General features: G+C 42.9%; 1 protein-coding gene across 8 annotated transcripts in view; it reads left to right on the forward strand.

Annotated features, from left to right (window-relative positions):
• The window catches only part of TENT2 (terminal nucleotidyltransferase 2), a 237,693-nt gene that overhangs the window by 158,015 nt on the left and 51,762 nt on the right, over window positions 1-27,916 (forward strand). For 6 of the 8 annotated variants that reach the window (XM_033929678.1, XM_033929621.1, XM_033929659.1 and 3 more), the window contains 2 exons: window positions 9,922-9,965; window positions 23,751-23,887. In XM_033929678.1, coding sequence (XP_033785569.1) covers window positions 9,922-9,965; window positions 23,751-23,887 — 181 coding nt within the window. Of the gene's footprint in view, window positions 1-1,458; window positions 1,631-9,921; window positions 9,966-23,750; window positions 23,888-27,916 lie in introns of those variants that run through there. The other 2 variants (XR_004537976.1, XM_033929630.1) reach the window with 2 other exon arrangements.

The following is a 27,916-nucleotide window of genomic DNA, read 5'->3' on the forward strand; positions in this document are numbered from 1 at the left end:
CTTCCCACCATCCCTCTTTTTGTTAGCTTAGAGGTCACCCATCAGTCAAGAATATGCTGCCTGCTTGTCCTGGGATAAAGCACAGTTACTTACCGTAACAGGTGTTATCCAGGGACAGCAGGCAGATATTCTTGTGTCCCACCCACCTCCCCGGGTTGGCTTCTTAGCTGGCTTATCCTAACTGGGGACCGCGCGCCTCCGTCGGGCGGGAAGGCACTCGCGCGTGCGCGGTGCGGCCTGCTAGAACTTTCCAAGTTCTTAGAGTGCAATCACTCTAAAATTGTCCGTACCGTGGCTCCGTCGGTGCCGTCACCCATCAGTCAAGAATATCTGCCTGCTGTCCCTGGATAACACCTGTTACGGTAAGTAACTGTGCTTTCCCCTCCCCATTCGCGATTTCACATATTTGCGATTTTTTTGGGAGGGGGGGGAAAAAAGAAAAAAACCCCCATAGTTTAGCCTTCCCCCCCCGGCGTCCCGGCCTTACCTGGTGGTCTAACGGGCTTTCGGGGCAGGAGTGATCTTCTTACGCTCCTGTCCCGTGTAGATCGCCAATAGGAAATGGCTGTAGGGTGTTCCCGTAGTAGTCTCGAAAGACTACAGGAACTCACGGCAGTCATTTCCTATTGGCGATCTACACAGGGCAGGAGCGTAGGAAGTTCACTCCTGTCCCGAAAGCACGCTAGACTACCAGGTAAGGCCGGAGGGGAGGCGGGGGTGGGTCAGAGCCGGACCAGACGATATTTGCGGTATTTCACTATTCGCGGTCCGGTCCCCCGTGAATCTGGAGGGAGAAGTGTACTGCTGCAGTTCACTTGACCACTTACAGTTGAATATATGGCTCCTGTGCGTGCTTCCATGGAAGAGCAGACTAGGCTACCTGGGGTGCATGTATGATAGGCATATTGATACATCTGATTGGGAGAGAAGTGGATTTAATGCAGTTCTCTTCATCTATGATATTAAAGGGTTAATTGTTTAAATTACAGTTAGTTTAAGTGATTAACTCTTTATTGACAGGTAATGCACAAAGAACATAGCTGCTCAACTTGTTCACTGTTACTTCGCTTATTTTTTTAAATTTATATTTATTCTGTAACATTTACAAGTTGATCACTTATCCGAGGACAAGCAGGCAGCATATTCTCAAATGTGGGTGACGTCATCCATGAAATCCAGCACAGACAATGCAAAGCGTATTGTCACTTTAAAGGACTCGAGACTGACTGTACTGTGTATGCGTCAGTGCCTTCCCGCCCGATGTTGGCTTGCAGGTCCTTCAGTTCTCAGTTTTCTGCAGAGCTGAGAAGCTGTTATTAGAGTTTAAGCGCTACAATCAATTACATATTTTGTCTTCCCTTTTTTTTTTTTTTTTTACTCTTGTCATTTTATATTTTAGTTCTTTATCTGTCATTCAATATAAAAATATTCAATTTTTCTACTAACTTTTGGTTTCAGGCCTTTGCAGCCTGTTCTCAGGCCGGGAGCATCAAGCTTTTTTCGGCTTAACCATCTACTTGATCTTCCTGAACCATAGAGTCCTTTGACCTTGCTTCGGGGGGGTTTCCTTCGATGTCAAAGTCTCCCAGCAGCTTCAAGCGGTGCACACTGTGCCAATGGACCATTTCAGGTACAGGCCTGCATAATTGGTGTGTCTAGGTCTTGAACACTGGGACATTTCCTGGCCACTGCTCTAAACTGCAGGAGAGTTTGCTTAGCGCCTGGAAGTTGTAGTACAAAAAACCTTTTGGGCAACTTCATCTGCATAGAGGATGGCTGGAAACATCGACTCTCAACATCCAGCAAAGGGCTCATTTCCCTTTAAAACTTCCTTTTTACTGTATTTTCTCATCTAACCGGCACTTTTCTTTCAGCTAGGGCGGTTTTCAGCACAATGAGCACTTTTTTGAAGGGAAAAAATGCTCATTGTGCTCCAGATGCGAGGTACTCACAGCCGGCCTATGCAAGCGTTGTGCAGGCCGGAGCAGTTGGGTAGCCTCGTCAGCAGCGGATGCCGGCGGCCAGGGCATCCCTAGCACCCCGCCCACGTACCTCACGAGTTGGTTTGGATCGCGGGGAAGCCCAGGCTTCCCCCGATGCCCATGCGGAGGGTTCCTCAGCCACCGACGATCAGGGAGAAAGGATTCCCTTGCCGCCAGAACGGCTGGGGATTCCCTTTTCGCGTCGGTCGGTTCCTCAGTCTGAGCGTCAGGAAGGTCCCAGGCTTTTCAGATGAGGCAGGCCACAGGAGTTCCTATTTGGTGGTTTCAGGTCCAGTTTCGGCGGAAACCACCTCCATCATCTCAGTTACCTCAGGTGACCTTCCCCATGTTCTGGAAATACATGGGCAAGGTATGGCAGGGTCCCCTGCTGGGGCAGGGAATCCCTTGGGGCTGCTGGGTAGTTTTCCTCCTGAATTTATGTTACCACTTTGTAAAGCTTATGTGCTGGCGGCTGGAGGTTATGTGTCCTCTCGGGAGGGGGGGGGTTCCCTCGATTCCCTCGATGTCTTCCCCGGTGCAGCCCTACACAGCACCGGTTTTGCCCCCCTCTATTCCTCTCTCATCCAAATGCCCGAGGGTCACTTGGGATGAGGATTTTTGCCCAGAGGAACAAGATGTTATTGATGAGGACCTAGACCCTTGGAGAAATTTCCAGGATCCTCTTGGGGGGTCGTATTCCGCCAGCGAGGGGTTCCAGCTCCCCCCAGAAGGGAAAGATACATTTGTGGTGTGCATTTTTCAGCAGGAAGAGCTTCATGAGTTAATTCTTCAGGTCTCCTCGGTTTTGCACTTTGAGGACACCGTGTCGGAGCCCCTGCGTACAGGGGATCTGCTCTACTTTCCGCTTTTTTCCTATGCATCAGGATATTTGGGATATGCTCATACAGTGGCAGGTGCCGGTAGCTCCCTTTCATTTTTCGCGCTCCATGGCCCACCTGTATCCCATTCCTGAAGGGGATAGGGACACTCTGAAGTCGCCTTAGTGGACGCGGTGGTCTCGGCCATCTCTTAAAGGCATACCGTGCCTGTTGAGGGCGGTGCAGCCTTGAAGGACCCGGAGGAGCGTAAGTTGAAGTCCCTCCTTAAACAGAGTTTTGATGTGACAGCTCTGGCGGTCCAAGCAGTGATGTGTGGCAGGCTGATGCTTGGGCGTGTTTTCGCTAGGTCGAGCATGTCTTTGACTGTAAAACTGAGGATTAGGAATTGCTCAAGTGCAAAGTGGCAAAGATTGAATTGGGTGCTTTTTATCTTTCAGATACCATGTATGACCTCTTGCGAGCTTCTTCCAAGTTGTTGACGTTTGCAGTGGCAGCTCGCCGTACCTTGTGGCTTTGCGCTTGGTCGTTGGACTCGGCATCTAAAGCTAAGTTGGCAAAGTTTCAATTTAAGGGATCTTTCTTGTTTGGTTCAGACTCTCACTGATTCTAAAGTGCCTCGTTTGCCTAAGGATAGGCCTAGGCTGCTGGCTCGAAGTTGGACTACTCGTGGGCGTGATTTCCGCCGTTTCCACCTTGGTCGAGGGGCTGCTTCTTTTCAGTTCCCTGGGCTCTCTAGAGGCAGGTTCTTCCAGTGCCTGTAGTCGTTTCGTGGGGCCCAACGGGGTGTAGGTAGCGCCACCGCCGAGTCCCCTGTCACCCGATGTGCCCAATGTCTCTTTGCCGGCACCCATCTTGGTTCTGGTGGGCGCCCGGCTCAGGGATTTTTATCTAAAGTGGGCAAATATCACGTTCAATCAGTGGGTTCTGGAGGTGATTTGGGACGGTTATGCTCTGGAGTTTGCCCGTTCCTTGCCAGATCATTTTATCGCTTCTCCCTTGCAGGTGGCGTGGAAGCAGCAGGACTTTCGCTAGACCCTTCAAAGATTGTTTGTTCTCCACGCGGTGGTTCCATTTCCTCCACGGGAGTGGGGCACAGGTTGGTACTCGATTTACTTTATGGTACCAAATAAAGAAGGGACCTATCCTGGATTTGAAGGGGTCAACAGGGCTCTTCATGTGCCTTCCTTCTGCATGGAAACTCTGCGGTCTGTGATTCTGGCGGTTCAGCCGGGGGAGTTTCTGACCTCTCTAGATCGGATGGAGGCCTACTTGCACATTCCTGTTTGGCCTCCCATCATTGCTTCCTGCACTTTGCAATCTTGGGACAACATTATCAGTTCTGTGCACTTCCCTTTGGTCTGGCCACGGCTCCAAGGATGTTCACCAAGGTGATGGTAGTCGTTGTAGCGACGTTGCACAAAGAGGGCATTCTAGTTCATCCCTACCTGGATGACTGGTTGATTCGAGCGAAGTCATTAAAGGAGAGCACCCAGGTCACAGCTCAGGTGGTGGAATTTTTGTAGTCGTTGGGATGGGTAGTCAACCTTGTCAAGAGCCGGATGTCTCCCTATCTGCGCCTGGAGTATCTAGGCATGCTGTTGGACACCTCCTTGGGTAAAGTCTTCCTTCCAGAGGCCCGGGTAAGCAAATTGCAATCTCAGATTCATCTGCTTATGATGTCCTTGGGCGTAGGATTTTCTCCAAGTCGTGGGGTCGATGGCGGCTTCCCTCAATGTAGTGCAGTGGTCACGGGCCCACATGCGTTCTCTTCATTATGCTCTTCTTCGGAGATGGTCATCTCAGAGGCACAGTCTGGATCACCCTGTTCCGCTTCCAGGCTTAGCTTGGGGCAGTCTTCGTTGGTGGCTCCAGCCCCCCCATCTTTTACAAGGGGTGAGTCTGGATCATCCGCTCAAGGATGCCAGTCTTCTCGGTTGGGGAGCTCAGTGTCTAGGTCACTCAGCTCAGGGCACCTGGTCCACGGAGGAGGCTTCTTGGTTGATCAATGTCTTGGAGACCAAAGCCATCCATCTGGCATTGCTAGCCTTTCAGTCCTTTCTGATGGGTAAGTCAGTCAGGGTTCTGTCGGACAAAGGTACGTCGGTGGCCTATGTCAATCATCAGAGGGGCACCAGTGGCACAGGAGGCGACTCTGCTCATGGTCTGGGTGGAGTCGCACCTTCAAGAAATATCAGCTTCCCACATAGCTGGAGTGGAGAATGTTCAAGCGAACATGCTCAGTCGTCACATGCTAGATCCTGGAGAGTGGTGTCTCAGCCCGGTGGCTTTTCAATTGATAGTGCAGTCTTGGGGTCAGCCCCTCATGGACCTGATTTCCACAAGTGTCAACGCCAAAACACCCCACTTCTTCAGTCATCGCAGAGACTGTCAGGCTGAGGGCCTGGATGCTCTGGTTCAACCATGGCCAACAGAGGGGCTGTTGTACATGTTCCCTCCGTGGCCATTAGTGGGCAGAGTTCTTTTCCGCATAATTTGCCATCAGGGCCTCGTGGTTCTAGTGGCTCCGGATTGGCCTCGTCGACCGTGGTACGCGGATCTGGTGAGACATCTAGTGGCAAATCCTCTTCCTCTCTTGGACGACTTTCTAATTCAGGGCCCCATTTCAATATTTGATCCGGGTCTCTTGTCTGACTCTTCTCAGCCATTTTTATGTAAACTTCCTTGAACCGAATGGCACTTGTAGTATATGTTATGTTACAAGAACTGCTGATTGGGCCGTTAAGCTATGGGAAATAGCTGATATTAGCTGGAAGTCTGCAGAGCACAAGTAAAGCAGTTCCTTCCAGGCAGCGTGCATCACGTGACTCCCCTCTGTACCTTTTCTAATTCCACCATATCATTTTTGAGATACAGCGACCAGAATTGCACACAGTATTCAAGGTGCAGCCATAACATAGAGCGATACAAGGGCATTATAACATTTTCCTCCTTGCTTTTCATTCCTTTCCTGATAATTCCTAACATTCTATTTGCTTTCTTAGCTGCCACCGCACATTGAGCTGACGATTTCTCATCCAAACAAGTCTCAAGAATCTCAGATACATTTAAATCTTGCATTCTAGCCTCTTCAGTCACAGCACCTGAGGATCCAGGTATAATAAATTTTGTTCAAAGGAGGAATAACATCAGAATACAGTGGTACCTCGGTTTACGAGTGCACCGGTTTGCGAGTGTTTTGCAAGACGAGCAAAACATTCGCAGAATCGGTGCCTCGGAAACCGAGCATGCCTCGCTTTACGAGCGCCCCCCCCCTGCGATCCGGCACCCCTGCTCGCGTCGCATCCACCCACCCACCTACCTGATCACATTCCTTACCCCATTTGGGAGAGAACGGGAACCCGAAGGCCTTGAGCATGCGCAGATACTCGAGGCCCAGCGCAAAGAAGAAGGCAGATCTTCGGGATGTCCTGTACGTTGGTGCCGGTGCCAATGCCAAATGGGGGTAAGGAATGTGATTGGGTGGGTGGGTGGGTGCCTGGGGCATGCCGGATCGCGGCGGGAGGTGCAATGCGAGCAGGGGGGCACCACGAGCGGGAAGATGGTGGATCACGCGGGGGGGGGGGCAAAACGAGCGGGAGGATGGCGGATCACGCAGGGGAGGCCTTCATCAGCGGGGGGGAGCAATGCCGGTTTTTTGGGGGGTAGAGCAGCGCTGCTGGCCTCGGGGGATGGGGTGGGTGGGAACGAATCAAGTGAGTTTCCCTTAGTTCCTCGCTTTGATATACGAGTATTTTGGTTTACGAGCATGCTTCTGGAACGAATTATGCTCGTAAACCAAGGTTCCACTGTACTTGAGAACTTCCATAAAATATTTTCTAAAAATACCCATTGGAGATATTCCCAGAGCTTTAGAAAATTTCAGGAAGTAGGAGATTCAATTTCCAATTATAATTCTCAATCTGCTCATCTCCCTTTGAATAATAAGTTTATCTTTAACCCTAGTGGATGAAAGTTCCTGAAGTGACTTAACATCTTCCTTATCCATAAATAACTGTTCAGAAAAGTTTTTTAGGTTCCATCTAAATTTTTGGCTATATCAATTTTATGTTCAAATCTTTTTTATTGAGAATGCCAAGCAATAGACAGCAAGGAACATAACAAAATCCAACAATACAACGTATTTGAATAGACAGTAAAACATAAGCAGGAGTCCCCCCCATCTCCCCAAACCCCAACTCCCCCCCCCCCCGATAAACACACAAAAGATGACCAAGAGATCACTAAGATCTCTTGTGGCCCATGGAACTACTGTAAGAAGTCCCCCACCCTCAAAAGAAAAAGAAAGGAAAGGGAAAAAAAGGAAGGGGAAGCCTGCAGCGACCGATCCTGGTAGCTAGCATGGTGCATAACAACAAAGCTAAGCGAGACGGTTCAATAGGAGACTACATCCATTAGGAGGGAGGGAAGCCAAATAGACTCTCCAGACCAGCAAAAAACTACGTCTGCAGCGAGGGTGACCAACCGCCTCTCGAGCCTCCCAAGTGACCAAATTATGCACCAAAGATTTCCAGGTCCAAAAAGAGGGAGGCTCAGAAGCAGTCCAGCTTTGCAAAATGCATTTGCGAGACACACCTTACGACACCAGAGAGGTCCCCCCATTAGGAAGGCCCTGGAAGGCCCCTGGTAGGTCTATAACCAGTTGCGCTACGGTACTTGCAGTGGGACTCCGAAATAAGCCCCGTAAGTACTGGACTATAGACTGCCAATATACTTGGACCATCCAACAATCCCAGAAGGAATGAACAAAGGTATTGGGGTCTCGGCCACATTTCAAACAGAGAGGTGAGTCAATACCCCCAATTTTGAGTGTAATAGGTCCTATATATCACTCGCACATAACACTCTCAAAACAGCTCTCCCGTAATCAAGCGAGGAACCCCCGCAGGACACGTAACAAATCCCACCGACTAAGATCCATATGAAGGTCTTGACCCCAGTTCCCTTGAATACGTAACACATCTTTGGGCTCAGTAAACTCCAAGAGGGCCCTATGTAATGCCAACACCGAAGTGGAATGAATCGCCACCTCTGTAAAGAAAACCCTAAGGCGCTCCCCCATTGGCTGCGCAATCCGATCCGGAGGGAGTGAGAGAACATAATGTTTAGCCTGGCAATAGGTGAAAGTATCACCCCAGCTCCCACCCAAGTGATCCACAAGAGCCGTTAGAGGTTGCAGACCCCCTTCCTCATTCAACAGGTGTTCTAGCTGTCTAATTCCGCGATCAGCCCAATTAAGAAAAGCAGGGTTATCGTGTCCCGGTGGAAAGGCCAGGTTCCCTCGAAGGGGCAATTGGTTCGTCACCCTGGGTCCCCTCCCAATTTACCTATCAAACTTCCCCACACAGCCCTCATAGATTTCAAAAGAACGCAGGCGCGAAACTCAGCGGGAATCTCTCGAGCAGGCAAGTGCAAGAAACTCACCAAAGAATGAGGTGCGTAAAAAGCCCGTTCCAAACACAGAGGAGTTACTGGTGTTCAACTTGTAACCAATCTTTCAAATGCCGTAGTAAACAGGTTTTATTGTAAAGGCTGAGATCAGGGAGACCAAGGCCCCCCTCCCCCCGAGTCCAGCCACTCACCAAATAGGAAAAACAATGCGCAGTTTACGAGGATTCCAACAGAAACGTGAGAATAGGCAGTTCAATCGCGCAAGGTCTTTTCTCAACAGCCGAAGGGTTGGCTATATCAATTTTAAATACAAGAGCATTACATTCCATACATTTTCTTTTATACTGCAAGTTTCAACCAGGATTCATTGCAGTTTACAATAATATTTCTAATCAGCGATCATGATTGAAGAGGTAGAATGTCTTTGCATTTTGAGCTATTAGCTCGAAGAGAAGAAATGAGTCTAGCATTTTCTCAAAGTTGTAATATGTGTCCGGTTGACACAGATGCTGTGGGAGGCTATTACAAACCTCCTTTTTGGATATTTCAACAGAGGTGTCTAGTTTCTGAAGAACATGCCTTATACTCTCTAGAGATACCACCACAGGAACCTCAATAGCAGCTACTGCTGCCACCAAATGGCTCTCTGTTACCATCTTCTGAACTGGATCCTGCTGCAGACTCACCCCAACAAAGACTTCCACTTGAGGGTGGTCACATCGGATTCAGCTGGGCGTGGTGGCATTTTGGGCCCTAGAGGGAGAGAGATAACATCAATAATAAAGGCTGAGGGCGCTCCTTCACCCAGGCTACTGCTGGGAATACATCTTTGGTTTTCTGCATTGGGGTCTTGGCTGTATAGCATGAAATTGACTGCTGAATCAGTGAGAAGGGTCTTGGGAATTGAGGGGAACCATTTATTTACAGTATTTACTATACTGCAGTTCCTATGGTCAAATCAGTTTACAATCTTAAGATAAAATAGAAAGAAAAGAACTCAATTATTCTAAGACTCATAAAATAAAACAAGAAAAAAATGTACAAGTTTTGTGCTGCATGCCCAAAATAGGGCTCCACCAAAGCCTCCCCATCAGGATCCAGTTCAGGATTATTTATTCTAGCTAAAGGCCTTTTCAAAATAATACGTCTTCAATGCTTCCTTAAATGCAGAAATGGTTGAAATGTCCCTAATGAATAAAGGGAGATTGTTCCATAAGTTTGAGGCTATGAAAAAGAAGGCTGCATGCCTAGTAGACTCATAATAAGCTTTTGACAGCGGGGATAAAACCAAACTATTTGTGCCTAACGAGTGGAGCGATCTGGAAGGGGTGAAGTAAAGAGCTGTTTTTGTTTCCCGTGTTGAAGATCAGATGGTACAGTTAAAAGCACTAATAAAATAATAAAAAAGGGAGCCGGTGCAATGGATGTATATTTTTGCTTAACCTATTTTAAAGTATGAATCAATGGTGTATTCAAGTATAGGTTTTGTTTATCATAACTGTTTTTGAAATATGCCAACTTACATTTCTAGATTTAGTCCAGTGTTATATGAAATTTTAACTTGAACAGAATATGTACTTGAAATTTACAGTGAAGAAAATATGTTTTTAAGACAACTTCATGTTTATAGCTTGGGTGAAAATGACTTTGCATAAATACTAACTACAGCAGTTTTACAATTTTTTTTGTAGCCCTTCCTGAACCCATCCTTCCTTCACTTCAAAAAGTTTACCCAGTAAGTGTGTGTTTTAAAATTGTCATAGAGTGATTAAAACATGAATTCTTATGAGACTTTTAAAACTTTTACATGATTAATGCATTTCTGTATTTTAGTATTTAGTATGACACCTGCTTATAACCTAAGCAGTTTACATTCAGGTACTCAAGTATTTCTCCCCATCTGTCCCGGTGGGCTCACCATCTAATGTTCCTGTGGCAATGGAGTATTAATCAGAAAGGCTGAATTAAATAATCAGACAGGCCAATTATTTTCCACTAAATAAACACTTGGTATGCAGCTTTGTACAGACAACTCAAAAGGCTTAAATTGGTCCTATGTTAAATATAAGAGTGTTTTGATTATCATTCCTTCATATGAGATTGGAATTCAAAATGATTGAAATACCTGCCTTTTTCACACTGCAATTGTGTTTGTCATGAGAGATCTTAGTAAGTTTTGATACATTTTAATGTTGTAATGCACGTATTTGAGAAAACCTTCTTCATATGTGCCCCTATTATAGCACCCTGGCTTCCTGCTTACTCTGGGCAAATACCCTGCTCACAAGCTGCTCCTTGATGGTCTTTGGGAAGAAACCCAGATCAGGCCGTATGAATCAAACCCAGTATCTCTGGCCAATCTTTGGCAAAGATTTTCACATCCACGTTTAATAGATCCATGCAGACACTTGCTTCCCTCTTTTGGTAAAACTATTAAGTGCATCTTATCACGGAGGCCAACATCCTATCTTGCAGGAGCCCAATGAACAACCTTAGTTAACACCTCCTACCATCTCTCTAGAAAACTTTTTATAAAAGCCTTCTTTTATCCCTTCTAATACTGGTGTCTTGTCCACCAGTAACTTATGAACTACTCACTGCATTTCTAGCCTCCTGGGCCTCAAGGGATAAACCCCTTAATGGTAATTCCTTTAGGTACTCCTTTATTTTCTCCATAGATAACTGTCCTCTGCTAGCATATAATTAGGAATAAATATGAATAAATTGAGCTATTCCTCTATCTGAATATGCCATAGTTACTACTTTTTCCCTTTTCTGTATATTAATGGTCAAAGCCCTGTTCATTTGCCTTGCTAACAGCTTATTTGGCTTATTTCCTTTATCATAAAGTTTTGCTTCAAGCTCTTCTACCTGTAGATCCTGAAACCACCTCCTCACTCACTCCAAAGGCCTCTATATCTCTCTTAGGTTTCACCTTATGAGAACTTTCCATTCTTGCCAGTATGTTGCCTTTCTCTGTTTCTGCTACTGGGAATATACCTCCCTGTTTTACCAAACACCCTCTTTTTACCACTTTCAAGGCATCCCAGAAAATATCTAAAGCCACGCCTATTTCATTAAATTGAAGATAACTCTCCAAAGCATTTCCTTATTTGTTACCTCAGAGTGCCTCAGATGTAACTTATTCAACTGTTGAACTCTCATGCCTTTCAGCTCCTCAAATTCCTGCAAAGAGACCCAAATTGGGACATGATCTCAAATTCTTATCCCCACCTCTTTCACCCACCAAAACAGTACTCACAAAATACAATCAATCCTTGTACAGTAGACCCATGGGGATTGATGGATGCTGAATAACTGTAGTTTCAGGTTGCTTTAGAGTTACTGTAAAAATAGATTTGTCTCCTTTCCTACCTCACTCTCATCCCTCCACCCCCACTTGTAGGTCCAGTATATGTTCTTCCTTTCTTTCTGGGTCACTTTCTACCTCCCTCCCTTAACCGAAGCAGCAGAGCTCGTCCTGCCAACCTCCTCCTTCCCTTCCTCTATTCCTGAAGCAGCAGAGCCGGTCCTGACAACCCCATTCCCTCCATCACTCATCTGAAGCAGTAGAGGCAGCCAGTGAACAAAGGAAGCACAGATAAACAGGCACTTCTGGCCAGCCCTGGCAAGGCCTTTCCTCTGCTACTGATGCCTCAGGGGCTGGAGGGAGGGAGAAGGGATGTTGGGTCAAGAGCACAACTTTGGATGATGTCTGAGGAGCGTGTGAGACAATTTTTTTTCTGGTTGGTTGAGAGTGCTGGTTAACCCTTTCACGACCAAGGGACATATTTGTCCCATAACTTTAAAATCCTATAAATTTTAATTGGGATAGTCTACAGTTCTAAATTTGATATGTACGGATTCCATATGATACTGCCTTTATGTAAACAAACTGGTTCCGACATTCATTCATTAGCGTCGTTGCCAGATTGACGAGAAGATTCACTTGCCACACTGTCCATAAGCCAGAAGTTTGATTTTTTAAATAAAAATAATGATATTTCACAAAAACATTTTGTCTTTGGTTTTGCCTTCCTATGTCGCTACTATAGCGTTCTGATGGCGTTTTACGCCACATCTGATCTCTCGTTCTCAAGATGTCGCCTTATTTCGTCATGGGACACATATGTCCCTATGGTCGGTAGTAGAATTCTGAGGTTGATGTGCACGTGTCGTGATTCTTTTTGTTTTGTGTTACCTGGTGCCGAGAGCTCTGAGGTAAGTTGGCCGACCTGTCCAATAACTGTAGAACGCATTTTGGATCCTTTCTCGAGTACTTGTATGCTCATCAAATATTTTGTTGCAGTTGCACCCGATAGAATAAGGATGCCTTTAGCAGAACGCTTCTTCGAAATAACTGAGGATGCCATTGAGCAGATATTGCTGGCAGATAACAGTGATGATGAAGACAATCTTCCACTTGATGAAGAAAATAGAGGCTTTCTTGACGAGGATGTTGAGAAGGTAGGCAAAGAAATTGTTATTGAGCGCCCTGTAGCAGCAACTAATGACTTACCCGAAGCTCCACGAAAACAACGTCGTGCAAAAGCAGGCCAGAAAGAAGACATCAATTTCATCTGGAAGCCTCGGAAAGCAAATTTTCAAAAGAACACCATTGAGAATGAATATGGAAATGTGAACATAGATGTCGATTGCAGTGTGGAACCTAATGCCTACGAGGTATTTGAGAAAACTTGCGGTTTCAATGATCTGGTAGCTCATATTGTTGAACAAAGTAATTTATACATGAAGCAGAAGGGGGTTCCTTTCCAAACCGATGCCCAAGAAATCCGTGCGTTCTTGGGAATGAATTTAGTGATGGGTTACCATGTGCTTCCTAGTCTGAGAGACTACTGGTCTACTGACCCTGACCTACAAGTGCCATACATTGCTAAAGTAATGCCTCGACAACGGTTTGAAGTGATCAGGTCTGCCTTACATTTTTCAAATAATGAAGAGATGCTTCCGAAAAGCCATCCCGATTTTGATAGAGCTTTCAAAGTTCGGCCTGTAATGGATCACTTCAATCGATGCTTCCAGAATGCACGGAACCCAAGCCAACAACAGTCAGTAGATGAACACATGATACGATTCAAAGGACATAGCATCATGAAGCAATACATAAAAAATAAACCTATAAAGTGGGGTTTCAAGATGTGGTGCAGGTGTGACTCAAAGACTGGCTATTTGTACCAATTCGACTTGTACACAGGCAAGAAAACTGACACAGAACATGGACTTGGAGAGGGCGTGGTCCTCATGCTAACGAAATCACTCGAGCACTTATGCTGTGAGATTTACATAGACAATTTCTTCAATTCCCCAATTCTTCAGCTGAAAACACAACAACAGGAAATATATTTGTGTGGAACGGCTCGGGCAGACAGAAAGCATATGCCAAAGAATCTCAAGCAGGACAAAAAGCTGAAACGTGGAGAAAGCCAAATGCTTTCAGCAAATGGCATAACCTGTGTAAAATGGATGGACAACCGATCTGTTGTGATGTTGTCTAATTTTCTGCATTCCACCAACTCGGTCTCAGTGTCCAGGAGGCAACAAAAAAGTGCAGAAAAGATCCAAATTCCTTGTCCTGAAATAATAGTTGCCTACAACAACTTCATGTGCGGCGTCGATCTCATGGATCAAAAGAAGATAACATATGAAGTTGACAGGAAGTCGAAGATCAAATACTATTTGCGCATATTTTTCGATTTGATTGATATAGCTGTCAACAATGCTCATTGTATATTTACTCAACTGAACCTGAACATGAATCCTCAATGTAAGGCCATGACCCCTCTTCAGTAAAGGCAACTGATTGCAAGGTTCCTCATTGGAAATTATACAAACAGGAAGAGAAGTCTTCCAGCAGGACCTGTTCGAAGCAGCAAGAACAGTATACCATCCCCTATGCCTGAACACAAGTTGGCGAAAATGGGAAAGCGGAAAAGGTGTGCTCAATGTGCAAAGGACAAAATTGAAAATCGGACTGATAATATTTGTGAAATTTGTCAGGTTCACTTGTGCTACACATCATCACGCAACTGTTTTGAGAAATATCACACATAGCGGTTATTGCGGGTCAAATAAAGATGACCTCGGTGCTTGTAAGTTACCTGATTTTGTGGTTTGGTCATACTCATATACAGATCGTGCAATAATAAATTCAGGATGAAACTTATGCTGTGTTATATATTGGATATGCATACACGTCTCTTATATACAACCTGTGTGCTTAGCCGACCATAGGGATATATATGTCCCAGGCTATAACTCGTAAACTATAACAGCTATCGTCTCCGAATCAATTTTTTGGCATCTGCAAGCCCTTTTTACCATAAAAATGTCGTCAAAACCACAAAAATTGGCCTACGATCCTTATGGTCCTGAAAGGGTTAACTGAGAGACTACTCTAAATACACCATGCATCACAGAAAGAAAAAAGTATCCCACATATTTGTTTCTGTATATCATCTTCAGCAGCTTTAACATAACTTCTATGCTTTGCACAACTCCCCCTTTAGAATGATTCAAATCTAACATTTACTAACTATTTACTCTAATGATCAGATATCTTAAGCACATGGTTAGTTTATATTTGGGTTGGGATGGGGAATATGTATCATATGATCATGGGAATATTGATAAAGAGGGGGGTATTTATTTTTATTTTATAAGAATATATGATTGTAATTACAAGTGATTTGAGAAAATTGTTTTATTTATAATTCACTTGATGTAAGAATTAAAAATGAATAAAGATTTATAAAAAAAAAGAATGATTCGAATCAAGATCCAAAGTTATATTAAAGTTCCCTTCCAATATTATTTTTCCCTGTCCAAAATCCAATGGCTTCTGTCCCAACTGTCTAAAAATCTGATTGTCCTGTGTTTAAGACTCAGTCAAAAAACCAAAAAGAGAGGCAATATAACTCACACAGTACTAAGCTGTTGAGTGACAAAAGAGAACATAAACAAACAAAAAGTCACTCCATATATATTGAATCAGAAAAAAAATCTAAAAATGTTCTTTACTGTTTTTAGGAACTGTGCTCAGAGACATGAAGGCTATAAAACTGCCTCACCACCCAATCATTGCATAGTTCAATACAGTGTCTAGTCTAATCTAATCTAATCCTTAGGTTTGTATACCGCATCATCTCCACGTTCGTAGAGCTCGACGTGGTTTACAGTTGGAGAAATAGGAAGGAACTACAACAGAGGGTTAGAGGTAGAAGTGTGAAGAAAATTTAGAGGTCTTGGGATGCCAAGATATAAGAGTTTCCTTGATTCCTAAGTTGGAAAATACTGCGTCAGGGAACCGAAAAGCCACTGCTGAACCCTTCCAAAAAAGTGGGCAATGAAGTCTCATATATTGTTAGAACTCTGGTGCTAACTGCAAAAATTTGTACCTCCATATGCCGCTGGAACCAGCGATTCTCTAAAGCTAAGTTTTATTCTTTTTAGAGTTTCATACCCAAAATGATAAAGCTATAACCTGTTTGGTTTTGCGTAATCAACGAGAGATATATACAATTCTTCTGACACTGTATTGAACTATGCAATGATTGGGTGGTGAGGCGGTTTTATAGCCTTCATGTCTCTGAGCACAGTTCCTAAAAACAGTAAAGAATAACATTTTTAGATTTTTTTTCTGATTCAATACATATGGAGTGACTTTTTGTTTGTTTATGTCCTGTGTTTAAGGCATACACACTTACAAAAGTAACTTTTCTCCCCTAAACATACCTGACATACCACCACCCACCTTCCTATACCATCTAGGACAACCCCTTCAATTTGAATCTCAAAAGTTTCTCCTCAGTAGTATAGCCACTTCTATCACCCTTGAAGCCTCTCCTATTAGAGCTACAGTATACTTACAAATAAGTCCTCAAGTGTAGCAATGTTTATTCCTTAGGCAAAAGATGAATTTATTGCACCATCGCCGCTTCCCATTTTTGCTTTTCCATCAACTTTTAAGACTGCATTTTGCATTTCTCTGAATGAGATTATTGAGCCCATTTAAATTTCAAGACCCCACTCCAGAAATACTTTGCACAGCTTCCTTACCCCTAACTCCTCAAATCTGCCATACATCTGATTTAGCTCCACCTTTAAAAGAGTATGCTGCAGGAGGAGAAACCAGTCGTCCACTTTTTTAATCCCCCATTCCACCCCTACCCCCCATTTTCAGGACTTTCTTATCTCTCTCGCCAAAGAAGTCAAACGGAAAAAACTGTATGACGGACTACTGGCAACACAAGCAGCAAAACTGGATAACTAAATCTCCAACCTACTGATAACCACCCCCGAATACAAGATTTTCAGAAAAGAAATAAAAACAATTCTCTTCAAGAAATCACTGAATCACTCTTAACATATCAATTACTGTCAATCCTCGTACCCTCACCCCGCTCCGCCCCACAGATACTACCAGTTCTTCTCAATTGCTTTTGAATTCACCAATAATTTACTGTATCCCACTATGTATATCTCTTTTTGTAATCCGCCTCCTCAACTTTTCTTGAACTTACCAATGATCCAATATTGTAACCCACCTTTTTATAACTCTTTTGTAATCCACCTTGAACTGCAAGGTAATGGCGGAATAGAAATCTCTAATGTAATGTAATAAACCCATATTTTCCTTATCCACTTAACATCCTAGACCCTACCTCTCCGTTCCCAAGCTCAGAACAGAACTCTCTTCATTTCAGCCTTGTTTTAGCCCCCGTAGCGCCCCCCCCCCCCCCCCACAAACACACATTTTCTCCACCTATTTAATAACCCCATAGTATAATTTTCCTTCCTTGGATTCTCTCAGTGTTCTTTTCTGTGCAGACATTTCTCCACTCCCATTTTATTCAGTCCATTAGAGAGTTTCTTCTGATGTTTACGAATCCTCTGTCAATGTACCTGTACCATAGTCTGCCTACTCTGCCTCTGCCTCTGCCTACTCTGCCTCTTTTTGATATTTGGCCCTTGGTTAGTCCTTGATTCCTTCTGTCTATAAGATTTTCTTTTTTTTCCTCTACCATCTTAACCCTCTTGGCATGTCCACTGACAGTCACTGCAATCCTAAAAGGAAATAGCCATCTGTATTTAAATTTTTCTTTCCTCATTACCTTACACCTCACATCTTTCTCTTTTTCTGCAAGGTAATCTGAGAAGTCCACTGACAGCCCCTTCCATTTTCACACCTACTTGCTTTGCTTTCCTCACAATTTTTTATTTGTGTGAAGTGGAGCATTTGAAGGGCATTTCACAAAAACTTGATGAGTCACAAAAGTCAAATTTTTAACAAAAGTAGTTCTTATATTTAGATTTTTCTCTTCTGTGAAAGCCGTGATTCACAGGTTATATATTATTAACTTTGTAACATGCCATTGAAGCAATCTGAGTATCAATAATTTGAAGACTATTGTCTAAACCTTCTTAACATATTTTTGTCTATTAATGTCTGATTAGTAATGTAGTATTAAAAATTGTCTTTTTAAAAAACACAAGATTAACAGCACAGCTGTGTAGAAAATCTGATATAAAAATGATTGTCTTTTATTTAGACATTAAGAAATTTTGGCCTGGCTTGGTCTGTTTATTGCATGTTGTGACAGGGAAGCTCCTGTCACAGTGAAAACTACTGCTAAAACTCCCCAGCATGCAGCACAGGGCTCTGTAAAACCCGGCCTGGAGCCAGGACAGTGCAAGAAAAGGCAGGTCCCAGCACAGCCCAAGAGCCAGATAGGGAGGGCTCTAAAAACCAATAATTTCCCCTATCACTCCTTTCCCCAAGTCAGAGAGAAACCTGACACCAATTTGCAAAGGGGTGGAGTCAGACCCCGGAGTTTGCAAGCACAGAAGCCTCAAAGGCAAAGTCAGTTAGAGTGGAAAGGGGAGGACACAGCTGGCCCTGATTACAGAAGCCAAACGAATCATGGAGTTGCCAGCTCTCACAAGTTACCTAAGCCCCAGCAGGACCGTGGTGCAGGAAGCCAGCTCATAAGGATAGGCAGGACAACACTCGGGAGGTACAGTGACTGGCAGCTTAAACCCCAGGGAGAAGGGCTGGAAGTTTACCCCCATGGAAATGCTGCAGGAGATTTGGCAGACCTGCAGGGAGGGGGATGGGATGTAAAGCGGGGAATGGATATAGAAATGGAAAGCCAGGGTTCCCAAGAGGGTGAATGGGAAATGTATAGTGACCCTGGGGAGAGTATATGTGGGGAAGATATGGACCTGGGAGGGTATAGTGTGTGAGAGTCCCAGTTGGTTTCATAAAGAAAGTTTTCTGTTTCCCTTTTGAACTTAAGCCAGTGCATGACTGCAGGCAGGGCTGAGGCAGCCCTGCTTAATTAAGGGAGAAAGCGTGTGTGAATAAACCCCTATTCAGACTCCCTAGGAGCCGGAGATAACCAAGATAAGGGTCACTTCGGGAGGGCCTGGAGACCTTAAACTAAAGGGAGACGTGGCCCGCACAGCCTGACAGGCAAGGCTGTGAAGGTTCCTTGGGGAGCTGGGTGGGTTAGAGCAAGAAACAAAGTTTACCTTGTTTGGATGTGTGACAATGAAAAGAGCTGAGATGTGAAAAGGCTGGCATGAGGCGTGCTCAGCTGTAAAGCAAGGAACTGTGGTCAGGAGAAACTGATAAACCCTAAAGGGGATATGGGACAGTGAAGGTACTGAACTACTGGGGCAATTTTGAGTTTTGGAATTTTGATTATTGTGGTGAAAATGGGCTATCCAGTCCCTAAGTTAAGCCCCATATGACTCTCCTGGACTGAACTGTATGAGAGTATGGGAAATGCCTGGACGCATCTAAGAAGCCAAGTTTGAATGTTTTTTTTCCTTATTTTTATTTGGGACACTAATAAACTTGATGCTGTTTTCCAGAAATCCGGTATCCGGGTTTTCCTTCACTTAACCATATAAAAGGCGTACAAAATTCTTACTTGTGGTCCGAGCCGGGCTTTCCCTCATACTTGGAAACTGGCCCGGCCACAATGTTTATTGCACCTCACAAAAGTAGTTCTTCACACAACCCATTTGGGCAAGAACCTTTAAGTCCACTTACCTTAAACTTCCAGCTACAGCTTCTTGGTTTCCCATTTTCATTTCAGAGTGGATGTCATTTGACATCTAATTATTGCCATTCTTTGTAGATACAGATTCTGGACAGCATGATCTTCAATTTGCAAGTTGAAAGTATTTTTTGCTTGCTTTGGTCGTTTAAACTATCCATACAGTGGAGCTTGCAACACAATCAGGACACCACACATCAGCCGCAGAAACAATCAATTTATTACAAACATATAAATAATAAAAGTATATACATATAAATAACTAAAACATAAGGTAAGCTTTTCAGAGAGTCCTTAAATCCTTTCTGTGCTGGACTCCAGCCCTATAAAGAATATCCCAGTAAGAAAATCTGTGTGTCCCTGAAGTAAACTTATCATGTTTTTGCACATAGGTGGTAATGTCTCTCAGCCTTGTATCCTGTCAGGGGTAGAGCTGGCTGATTTGTGATTTGAATCGATTCGCTGATTCACTCTGGCTAAATTGATTTGAATCAATTCAAGGTTTTTTTTTTTAATTGGCCTTACTGATTCAGTGATCAGATCTCAGCTCCTTCTTTCCCGCAGCAGCAACAAGACCATGATCATAATGATGGTGCAGTCAGAGGAGGCAGCTGTAAGAGCAGAACTTCCTCCTGCTACAAAGCCATGGGAGCAGGCTCCTGCAGCTAATCCAGTCTGAGGTGGGTGGCTATGAGCTGCACCACAAAGAACAGCTATCAGGGCCGGGTAGAACCACACATGCACAGCAGCAGGGGTCTGGCAGCTGCAGGTATAGTCATCGGAGCAGGGGGACACGGAGGCCATGTCAAATAGCCATGCCAAATAGTGTCCTTCGATTTCTCCTAATTCCTTCCCTCGCAGTCCCCCTTCCGCATTCCTACCTTCCCAGCCGGCACTGCTTTGCCTTACACACTAGCACTGCTGGCTGGTTGGCTGGCCAGTTTGAGTCTCCTCTCTATAGCAGATTGCCATAGAGAGGAGACGAATCAGCCAGCGAGCCAGCCGGTCGTGCTAGCATGTAAGACAAAGCACTGCCGGATAGGAAGGTAGGAGTGCGGAAAGGGGCCACAGGGTAGGGAATAAGGAGAGAGAGACCAACAGCTAGGGGAGGGAAGGTAATAGAGAAAAGACTGGACTGCAGGGGATAGTGAGTGAATTAGAAAGGAAGGAGAGAGAGAGACCTGACCGGGGGGTGGGGGGGGAACAGACCACAAAGGAGGGAGAGAGAGAGACACCCATGGAGGGGAGAGGGAGAGAGGTGGTAGACATTGGAAAGAAACAGAAATGGATATGGTAGTGGAAGGGAAGGTACAGAGAAGGAAGATGAATGGTGAGCAAGGAGAAAATGTCAAAAGGGCAGGGGAGACCCTGCAAGTTAACAGAAGACAAACAAAAACTAGAGCCTGGGACCAACATAATTTCTTTTTTTTTCTTTTTAATTCTTTATTCTTTTTGAATCTTACAAGTGTACAAATAATTAAAACATCACTTGAATTTCTTTCTAATGTAACATCAAATATATAAATTTATTCCCTTCCCACCCCTCCTTTCTTTTAACATTTAATCAAAAATATACAATATAAATATTCTTTTTCTTTTGATTAAACCCACAGTAAACTATAACCCACCCTCCTACCCCCATTTGCAAATATACTTTCACTAGAAAATGGTGTCTATTCATTACAATAATTACAATAATTTCAATAATAAAATGACCAGAAAACTAAAGGTTAAAAAAAAAGTATTTCCTATTTTGTGATTACAATATGTCAGATTTGAAATGTGTATCCTGCCATAGCTGGTGTTAGCGAGTGTGAGCTAGGACCTAACAGAGAGAAAAAAATACTTTGTTTTGTTTACACCACAGCACTGAGGTAGGGTTGGAACGGGCAAAAGTGGGTGGGCGAAGAAGCTACAAAATAAACCCGCCAAAATATTTGGAAAAAAACAACAAAAAACAACAAAAAACGCCTGATTGGGCGGGAAATCGATTCAATAGGCCAAATTAAATTGAAAATTTTTCCCTGAATCGGGCAGCACTAGTCAGGGGCCCAGGTTTCTTATGACCTGCTAATCTGCACTATGGTCTCTGAATTCTCTTTCTCATCCTGGTTCAGAATGGTTGTATAGAGCTGCTGTGTTGCCATACAATTTTGAAAGCTTTCTTCTCTGGAATCCTCTTACTCTGATGTGTCACCTTCTGGAACTATTTTCTAAATCCTGTTTTTTTAAACGGCTCTTCCAGCATTTTTTTTTTTTTTTTTAAACAACCATTGTCTGTTGTTTCAGGACCTGCAGAGCTGCCCCCTGCTGCTCATCTCTCAGTCCCCTGTATTTTATCATAAATCTGCACATAGCTGATTTAATACCTTCATTGACAGACACTGTCTGTGTGGATCTTCACTGACCACTACTGTATGTCCTATCATTTGAACCCTTCCATCCTGCTCAGACTCAGAGCCAGATTATATGGTCTGCTGCTCTACTGTCATGCCACATACACTTCTCCCTTTGGCCCAGTCTTTATTATTGTAGCTGGAATAACTCTTTAACTGCTTCTGCACTATTAGTGCCATCCTTTCAGAGAACCTCAAAATGGTGTGCCACTTACTACAGATTATTAACATGAATCTCTGAGAATGTTTTCACCAAGTGGTCATCTTCAGATAACATCACTTTCTTCTAGTTGTACAATCTTAACTATACTGTGTCATAACAAAAAGAAATTAGTGGCATGAGCTCTTCCTGTTTAAATGGTGCAAATCTTTTAAAACTATGTTTACAAGTGCATAATTTTCATTCCAGCCATAGTGAACCAAGGGTTTTAGGGAAGGTTTTTTTTTTTTTTTTTTTAAAGAGATGTTTCTATATATATAAAACTAGAGGTTTCGTTTTCATTGCTTATAAATAAGAGACTGTACTTCTGGAACAATTTTAGGAAAAAAAACCCCTCTGCTTAGAAAAACATGTTGCATTTTTGTTTTATCAAAAATCATCAAAATAAATTGCTTCAATCTATTCAATTTTGTGAGTGAAGGCAATATATAACAAATAGGTTAATGCCACACTCTGTTTATAATTAGATATCTTCAATATCACTTGTTGCTTACAGGAATTTTATAAATATTCATTCAGCTCATCAAAGTTTCTTCAGCAAACATCATATAGCCTCAGCAGCTACACTCGGGCATCATATTTCATGTGACATTCGAGCCTGAAAGTAGCCAGCCTCCTCATTGGCCTTTAGAATAATTTTCTTAGCCTTTAGATATAATTTAAATAAATATATAATTTAAGTTAATGAAAAACTTATCTTATGTAGATACACTGAATGGGGCTCCGACGTGAATTCAGCGTTTCGCATTATAAGCTGTTTCAAGGAAAGTTTCCCTGCAATGTTATAACACAGTATTCAGTATATCAAAAAAATTTCATCTCTGTAAGATCATAAAGCATGTGATTCAGAGACAAATATGATTCAAAGAGAACAAACTCACCATTTAAGAAAGTACACCACTATCTCCGTGTAAGTCTAAAATTGTTCCAGAAGTACAGTCTCTTATTTATAAGCAATGAAAACGAAACCTCTAGTTTTATATACATAGAAACATCTCTTTAAAAAAAACCACAAAAAACCTTCCCTAAAAGTGATATTGAAGATATCTAATTATAAACAGAGTGTGACATTAATCTATTTGTTGTATTTTTGTTTTATACACCACTGTGTTTTGTGACACTGCTTCCCAAATTTTCAGAACTATGACCTAAAGTTAAAAAAGGTTTAATATTATTTAGTGAACCCATACATTGTGTATGGTTTAAAGGTATATGTGATAATTAAGACTATAGCTCTTAAGGAAGATTATGTGTAGGAACCACTTAATATTTCTAGCCAGATAATTTTTTATCGCATTTTATCCAGCTACCTGCTTGCTGCTTTCTAGATGCCATTGTTATTCTTTTTTTAAATGACTTTGCCTATAATTCACCATAGAAAATGAAGGTACTTGTTTAAAAGTGCAAATAATTTTACTGCAATATAGCTTTCATTTTGTCAGTAGGGATATGTACAAGTAGAGGAACACAGCTGTGTAACAGAGAACTGGTTAGAATTCTTTACTGCTTCCATCACAACATTTATTGTGAATAATGGTTCTCAAACTTACGGCTCTTTTATCAAGCTAGAGGTTTTTAGCACGGGCCAGTGTGGTAAATGTTCTGTTGCTCATAGGATTCCTATGAGTGTTGGAGCACTTACATCGCTGTCCCGTGCTAAAAAACCTCTAGCGCAGCTTGATAAAAGGGGCTTAGATTGTAAGTACTTATGTTAGTAGCTTCAATATAAATCTTTTTGGTGTTATGCCTCCCTAAAACCACATTTACAGGTAATGTAGTGCTGCAATTGTTTTAGAAAAGACATATTTGTATTTTGACAGGACCGTTTTAATCCTACTATGCAGTTAGATCTTGTACATCAAGCTCCATGCACCATTCCTCCTTACCTCTCAAAAAATGGATCGACCCTTGGAGATCTGTTTATGGGCTTCCTTAAATATTATGCCACAGAGTTTGAGTAAGTGACACTATTTATCTGTTTTTCATTGAATGATATGTATTTAGGGTAGGCGCTGGTAGCCTTTAGAGATTTTTATGAGGTTTGACATTGTCATGTATGTTTTATGAATGCTGATATTATTCTTGTGTATGTGAATTGATTATGTTTGCATTTTGTTGTTACCTGCTTTGGGAAAGGCAGGATACAAATAAATAAACTATATATACTGTGTTTTCTAAGCAAAAGAATTGGTTAATAGTAGTGTAGTATTGCAAATATATTCAAAATGGAAATGAGTATACTAAAGAAAGCAGAATTTCATGCATCTCCGCATACAATTCAAACTCCTCTTAACTGATGTTCAAGTGTACTCACTCTGTGGCTCCTCAGTATCTCTCCTCTCTTGTTACTCCCTATTCTCCCCTCTGGGAACTCCGCTCATCAGACAAGTCCCTTTTCTCTATACCCTTCTCCTCTACTGTCAGCTCCTGTCTCTGTCCCTTCTACCTTGCTGTGTCGCATGCTTGGAACAACCTGCCTAGCTCACTTCATCAGGCTCTGTCTCTGCGAGCAATAGGCAACATGCTCAAAACATTCCAAGACTATCTCCTCCAACAAAGTAGTTCTTGTCCATACAGACAATCAAGTTGCTAAGTTCTTCTACCTGAACAAACAAGGGGACACAGGATCTCACCCCATTTGCATGGAAGCAATCAAGATTTGGAATTGGGCAACTGCTCACGGCATACTTACAGAGCAGTTCACTTATCGGAGAAGAAGAATGTCTTGGCAGATAAATTGAGTAGACTTCTTCAACCTCACGAATGGTCTCTCAGCACATCCATGTTATGTCAGATTTTCTTCAAATGGGGAACACCAGACAGATCTCTTTGCTTCTCCCCACAACAACAAACTTCCAAGATTCTGATCCAGATATATCCCTAAATGCATGGCATAGGATGCTTTCCTAATTAATTGAGGGGACATAATCCTCTATGCATTCCTTTGATACCTCTCATTGGAAAAACTCAAATTTTGCCAAGATCAAAGCACCATGATATTTATAGTACCCTTTGGCCATATCAACTATGGTTTCCATTTCTCCTAGAGCTCTCAACTAAGAAACCATGCAAGTTGCAGCCATTCCCAGCACTAACAATGCAGAACAAGAGATCCCTTCTTCACCCCAAACCATCCCCCGCTCCTTATCACTAACCGTGGTTTCTTTCACTGAGCAAGTAAATGCTTCCTCAATCTCAGCTGCAATATCTGCCATCAATGAAGTGTTTAGAAAACTTTCCACTCAGCTTCAAATTACCGCTTCAAATGGGCAAGATTTTCTTCATGGTGTACTTTGCATTCTCTGGAGCCTGCCACTTGTCCATTGCCATCCATACTGGACTATTCCATTCCTTACATTTCTATACCGCCTCTACCCTCCAAATGAGGACACAAAGTGGTTTACAAAAGTTTGAAGCAGGCTTACAAACAAAACAGAAATAAAAACTAATAATTAAAAAATTGAGCTAATTTTTAGCTCACAAATTTACTAAATTAGAATCTTAAGATTATGATGGAATAGATAATAAAAGTTTTAAACATTGAATCTCAGCTCGAATACTATTCCAAATTGAGACTGCCTTAAAGGATAAAGGTTGCTCGAGACTCTTTAAGCAGGCAGCTTCAAGGTAAAATGATGGTATTGTCTCCAGTAAGAAATACTGGAAAAGAAATTAAGCCATGAAATGAGCTCCTCAGGTATAGTCTCATGGAAAGCCTTAAAAACAAAACAAGAGATCTTAAATTGTATCCTCTCAATGGAACTCTTTGAAAAGAGGAAGTTACATGATCAACCTTAGTCTTTCCAAATATAAGTCAGGCAGCCATCCTATATAATAAAAAGCTAGCCGCGCATGCGCACTTCTATTTGCGTGTTCCGTGCGCTGTAGGTCTGTGGCCGAAGGAGTGCGCATGCGCGCTTATACGTCACCAGCCGATCGCCTCCACAAGCAGGACCGCAGCCAGCCGCCGATCTCCGTTCCTCCTGCACCATGGCACGCCAGGCATGTCCCTGCCTCCCCCGCCGCCGGCCTCGGGCTTCTGGGGGCCGGCGGTGCGAGCCGCCCGGCCGGTGCCGAGGCCCTGCCTCCCCGCTTTCGCCCTAAACGGCGCCGCCAGACCCGACAAAACGGCCCTACACTCACAGACCCGCGAGCAGGGTTGCCATGGAAACCCAGCCGGAATAACATGCAGTCGCGCAAAGGTCAGTGAGAGGGGAGCAGGAGCTAAAGAGAGATTGAAAAAAACAAACAACAGTGGACAAGGAGAGAGAGACACACAGACAGTCACAGAAGGACAGGGGACTAAAGAGACAGATTGAAAAAATAACAAAACACAGAGGACAAGGCGAGAGAGACACACAGACACTCACAGAAGGACAGGGGTCTAAAGAGACAGATTGAAAAAATAACAAAACACAGAGGACAAGGAGAGAGAGAGACACAGGAAAAAAATGATAAACAGACATACAGCAGCCAAGGAGACAGACATACTTACATACAGCGTCCAAGTAGACAGACAGAGAGACAGTGGGCAAGGAGACAGCAAAAAAAAAAATACAAACAGCCAAGGAGACAAACGGAAAAAAATAAAAAATACAATGCCCAAGGATAAATTCAGGGAAAAAAAACATACAGACATACAGTGGCTAAGGAGTAAGACTGCAAAAAAGACATACAGACATACAGCAGCTAATGAGACAGACAGACTGACAGCGAACAAGTAGACAATCAGCAAAAAAACACAAACAAACACAGAAAGCAAAAAAAGAGAAACATACAGCGGCCAAGGAGACAGGCATGCAACAAATAGGAAAAATATAAAAACTTTTAATAAATCAACCATACGTGAAGAAGGAATAAAAAAAAAAGGAAGAGACACCTACAGGGAAACACAGGATCAAGAGCATACAGAGAAAACAGAAGTTTGCAGAAATCAGGAACATATAGAGAAAGGAGAGCAGAGACCCCTGCATGAAGAGAAAAATAGCAAAGAGACTGGGGATGAGAAAGAGAGCAGAGATGCTTGCAGGGAGAAAAAGCTAAGCAGTAATGTTACAGCTTGAGAGTGCAGACTGAAGAAGAAAGCAGAGACAGCGCTACACAGGGAAATGGAGGGAGGAAAGAGACAGAAAGAAAAATACAGACAGACATAAATTCTAGCACCCGTTAATGTAACGGGCTTAACGACTAGTATTTTATATTAACAGAAGTCTACTTCTCAAATTAACAGAAAGACCCACATACAGTGAATTGCAGTAATTAAGGTGATATATTATAATATACTGAGTCAAAACAGCAAAGTGAGACTAATCAAATACCTACCTGACAGATCTCTGTTACCTAAGCTTGAAAAAGCATTTCTTCATTAAGTTATTAGTAGGGGATTGGTAAGTTAGCATTGAATCCAACGTTACCCCCAATACTTTAGAAGTATAATCATTTGAGAGCTAATCAGTAGTGATGATTGCTGTACTGCTTGGAAAAGACAAATTGGGTACCCCAAACCAAAGCAATTTAGTTTTATAAGAATTAAGTTTAAATGGACTTCATCTGCCCAGTGCTGAATTTAAGTGACATAATAACTATTTTCACCAAACAAGATTGAATATTGGGGTTGACTGTAAAATAAAAATGTCATCAGCATATGAATATAAAAATTGACTATCTTCTAGGCTAACTAAACTTTCCCATAAAGAGAGAAACATGATGACAGATAAAGGCCAAATGGCCCATCCATTCTGCCCATCCGCAGTAATCATTATCTCTTCCTCTCTCTGAGATCCCGCAACAGGAGATATTGGAGAGCCCTGAGGAATTCCACAAACAGGGTTCCAGAAATATGAAACTTTGACTGCCTATGATTGGTTCCCCAAAAATCCTTGGAATCATTTCAAGGCAACTCCACTTAACCCCAAATTTGCTAAAATTGATCACATTAACTTATGATCCACCATGTCAAAAGCATTTCAGAGATTAAATTGTAGCA

This window comes from Geotrypetes seraphini, chromosome 1 (genome assembly GCF_902459505.1).
Source record: "Geotrypetes seraphini chromosome 1, aGeoSer1.1, whole genome shotgun sequence".
In the NCBI taxonomy this organism is placed as follows: Eukaryota; Metazoa; Chordata; class Amphibia; order Gymnophiona; family Dermophiidae; genus Geotrypetes; species Geotrypetes seraphini.